This window comes from Oryzias melastigma, linkage group LG12 (genome assembly GCF_002922805.2).
Source record: "Oryzias melastigma strain HK-1 linkage group LG12, ASM292280v2, whole genome shotgun sequence".
NCBI lineage: Eukaryota > Metazoa > Chordata > Actinopteri > Beloniformes > Adrianichthyidae > Oryzias > Oryzias melastigma.
The window spans coordinates 333,254-336,709 of record NC_050523.1 but is presented as its reverse complement, the minus strand read 5'-3'; the positions used below and the strand labels follow the sequence as shown (position 1 = coordinate 336,709).

The 3,456-nt window shown below is 54.3% G+C and overlaps 1 protein-coding gene across 1 annotated transcript in view; it reads left to right on the top strand.

Annotated features, from left to right (window-relative positions):
- The window catches only part of dmtn (dematin actin binding protein), a gene marked incomplete in the record, with an annotated part of 8,394 nt that extends 5,006 nt beyond the window's left edge, over positions 1–3,388 (top strand). The window contains 13 exon segments of the mRNA XM_024298919.2: positions 185–328; positions 469–513; positions 581–689; positions 1,302–1,346; positions 1,414–1,548; positions 1,623–1,717; positions 1,854–1,959; positions 2,051–2,100; positions 2,310–2,355; positions 2,520–2,530; positions 2,829–2,894; positions 2,979–3,059; positions 3,135–3,388. Of these exon segments, the coding sequence (XP_024154687.1) occupies positions 185–328; positions 469–513; positions 581–689; positions 1,302–1,346; positions 1,414–1,548; positions 1,623–1,717; positions 1,854–1,959; positions 2,051–2,100; positions 2,310–2,355; positions 2,520–2,530; positions 2,829–2,894; positions 2,979–3,059; positions 3,135–3,248 (1,047 nt within the window).
- Positions 3,389–3,456: the final 68 nt, after the last annotated feature.

Here is a 3,456-nt window from a genome sequence, read left to right as displayed (position 1 = left end):
TTCTGGGATGTCAATAGGGAGTTCTTAGTGTTTAGGTGACCTCTGGGATGTTATCGGGTCAGAAGGTTCTGCTGCACAGACCCAACTCACAGAGCTCAGAAAACACACAGATTTCTCTGGAAAAGGTTCCTGCTGAGAGGAAACGTGTTTTTGTGCGTGTGCACGTGCGTGTGCGTGATGACAGACCCGGCTGAACGACCAGGTGGTGGGCTACAAAGACCTGGCGGCGCTGCCCAGAGACAAAGCCATCCTGCAGGTGGAGCGGCCCGACCTGATGACCTACCAGCCTCACCTGAGCTTCTCCCCGCTCGACCTTCCCCGCAGAGAGGTGCGTGCACACGCGCTCATGCACGTAGAAGGACTGATGGAGGCCTCCTCAGACACAGCGGCGTGTTTCAGATGGTTGTTTGGTCATGTGACGGCGGCGTCTGTGAACGCTGACTCAGCGGAATCTGTCTGTCTCTGCAGCGCTCGCTCTCTCCTCCCGCCATGTCGCCCGCCGTGTCTCCTGAGGTAAGAGCGGCAACAGCACCTGGATGAGCGGCAGGTCAGAACCGTGACCCGGATCTTCTCTGTCCAGGTGAAAGGTCGGCGAGCGGAGAGCGAGAGCGGCTCACCTGGAGGATCCACGCTGCAGCTGCAGGCCGGACGCAAGATCAGCACCAGCCTGCAGCACTTCCACCACCCAGGTGAGAGCCACGCACGTGCACGCGCACACACGCGCACGAGAACACACACACACACACACGCGCACCTACACACACCCACGTGCACACCCCCACATACGCATGTGCACGCGCACACACACCCACGTGCACGCGCACACACACACATACACGTGCACACACCTATGCACACACACATGCAAACACACGTGCACAGTCAGCTATCAGGGAAGTTACTCTCACATCGGACTAAGCCCCGCCCTCTATGTCCTAATTTGACACATAAACCAAGAAGTTCCTGATGTTGCATTTCCACCAACGAGGGGGGGGGGGGGTCAATCAGTTACCTTTTCTCAGATCAGTTTTCTAGTAGTTCTGTTTGATTGACAGGTGGGTGGAACCAAATGATCTTAATGTAGTCCAGCCCATTCACATTAAAGTGGGCGGAGTTATCAGGTCGACGTGCCCCTCCCACTTCTTGCATTAGACTGAACCACTAAAGGACAGAGATGATGATCAAAGTTTCATTTAAAGGAAGTCAACGTTCAGGTTTTGGTCTGAAACTCTTCAGCTGCAGGAACCAGAACCTTCCGGTCCGGTTCTTCTGCGGTTCTCAAAGTTCTGCTCTCCTTCCAGATAACGGCACCAACATCTACAGGAAGCCCCCCATCTACAAACAGGGTGAGCTTCAGTCCGTGTGTCACGTGTCCGTGTTCGCCGCCGCTCAGCAGCTTCTGTGTGTCTGCAGACGCCCTCAAACACGGCGAGGGCAGCAGCGTGGTCAAGTCCGCCAAGTTCCCCGCCGCCCAGCCCCCCGACCCCAACATGCCCTCCAAGATCGAGACCGAGTACTGGCCCTGCCCCCCCTCGCTGGCCGCCATGGGTAACAGCGCACTGACACGCTCGGACGGCCGGGTACCGATCCGAACGCTCTGACCCCGGCCCCTCCCCCCACAGAGATCGAGTGGAAGAAGAAGAAGCTGCAGGAGGAAGACGAGTTTGAAGACCTGAGCGAAGAAGCAGAGACGCTGCAGGAGCAGGAGCTGCAGAAGGTCAGTGACCTCTGCCGACCTTCATCCAGACACGCCGGATCAGAACCGCAGACCAGTTCTGAGGGTCACCACCTGTCTAACACCATGAGATGTGACCTCTGACCTTCTGCCCTTGTTGTTGCTGCTGCATCTTCAGATCCAGTCCAACCTGGGCCGCCTGATCCTGAAGGAGGAGAAGGAAAAAGCTGTCAACTTCCGGAGGAAGACACAGTCCCTTCCTGACAGGACGCACATGCACGGCAGTGAGTCGGAAACACTCGTCTGAAGGAGTCAGTCTGTGCCTGCAGTCTTTGTGGGCGGAGCTTCTCTCAGTTCTGGTCTTCTCTTTTCCAGGTTTGTCTGCAGGTTCTTCAAAGTCTCCGTCACGTTCGGCTCTGACCAGAGTAAGAACGCTTTCAGGTTTATCATCAGAGTTCACAGAACGGTGACGGTTCTACGTTTGTTTATATATAAACATAGAATTATTAATAATTGATTTTTAATAATCATGAATAATCATGAATTATTAATTCATGATTGCAAACCTGACGAACGCGTTTGGTCCTGGGAGCAGCTCAGAGTGCATCATGGGAGTTTACTGCTTGTGTTTCAGATGCAGTCGGCAGAGTTTTCCACAGATGGAGACAAAGGTCCAGCAGGTACGAAGCCCCGCCCTCCAACGATCAGCTGACAGGAGGTTCCTGCAGCTTTGACAGAAAATCAAAAGAATCTGTTGAACAGAGAAAGTCTTTAGAAACGTATTTACTGATAAAAACAGATTTCTGCTCTGATCTCGTCTCTCCTCCTTTTCTTATGCATTCAGCAGCTGCTCAGGTGAGCATGGTGTGTGTGTGTGTGTGTGTGTGCACGCTCGTGCATGGCTGCGGCGTTCTTTCCCAGCATGCTCTAAACCTCGCTCTGCTTCTGAAAGGAGGAATTTTATTTTAAATGTGACTTTTCCTCACACTAAGATATTTTTGCTTTATTTCATTTACTATCTTTCGTTTTTGTTGCCTGTCATGGATCTTCAGAATATATTAAAACGCTCCTCAGATGAGTGTCTGCGTTGTCTCCCTGCTGCCCCCTGCTGCTGCGTGGTGGAACTGCTGCAGACGTCTTCTTGTCTTTGCAGAACGGAGAGTCTCGGCGGGAACGCATGGACCGAGGAAACTCTCTGCCCAGCATCCTGGAGCAGAAGGTGATGCTGTCATGACAGACGTGTTGATGACATCACACGTCCCAGCAGACCCTGAACGCCTCACAACTCTTCTTTTCTGGACAGATTCTTCCCTACGAGGCCCTGATTGTGACCCACAGGGGGCGCTCCAAGCTGCCCCCCGGAGTGGACCGCACCCGTCTGGAGGTGAGATGGCGTCTCGTCTGAGTCCGTGTGCGTGCCGGCCTCGCTGATGCTGGGGGGGTGTTTGTGTCCCGTCAGAGGCACCTGTCGGCGGAGGACTTCCAGCGCGTGTTCGGGATGCCCGTGGCCGAGTTCGACCGTCTGTCGCTATGGAGACGAAATGAACTGAAGAAGAAAGCCTCGCTTTTCTAACAGGAAGTGACCTCGTTCTCAGTGATACTTGAAGCTCTGATTGGACCAGGAGGAACCGGGTCGGAACTTCAGATCTCCAGCCGGGCTCGTACTAACCAACCGGAGGAGCATCCCGACCTGGACCGAGCCGCTGACCTGCTGGCTGCACCTATAACCCCCTGCTTGCAAACCTGCACTATTTTACTGCATATCCACCCCCCCCCCCCCC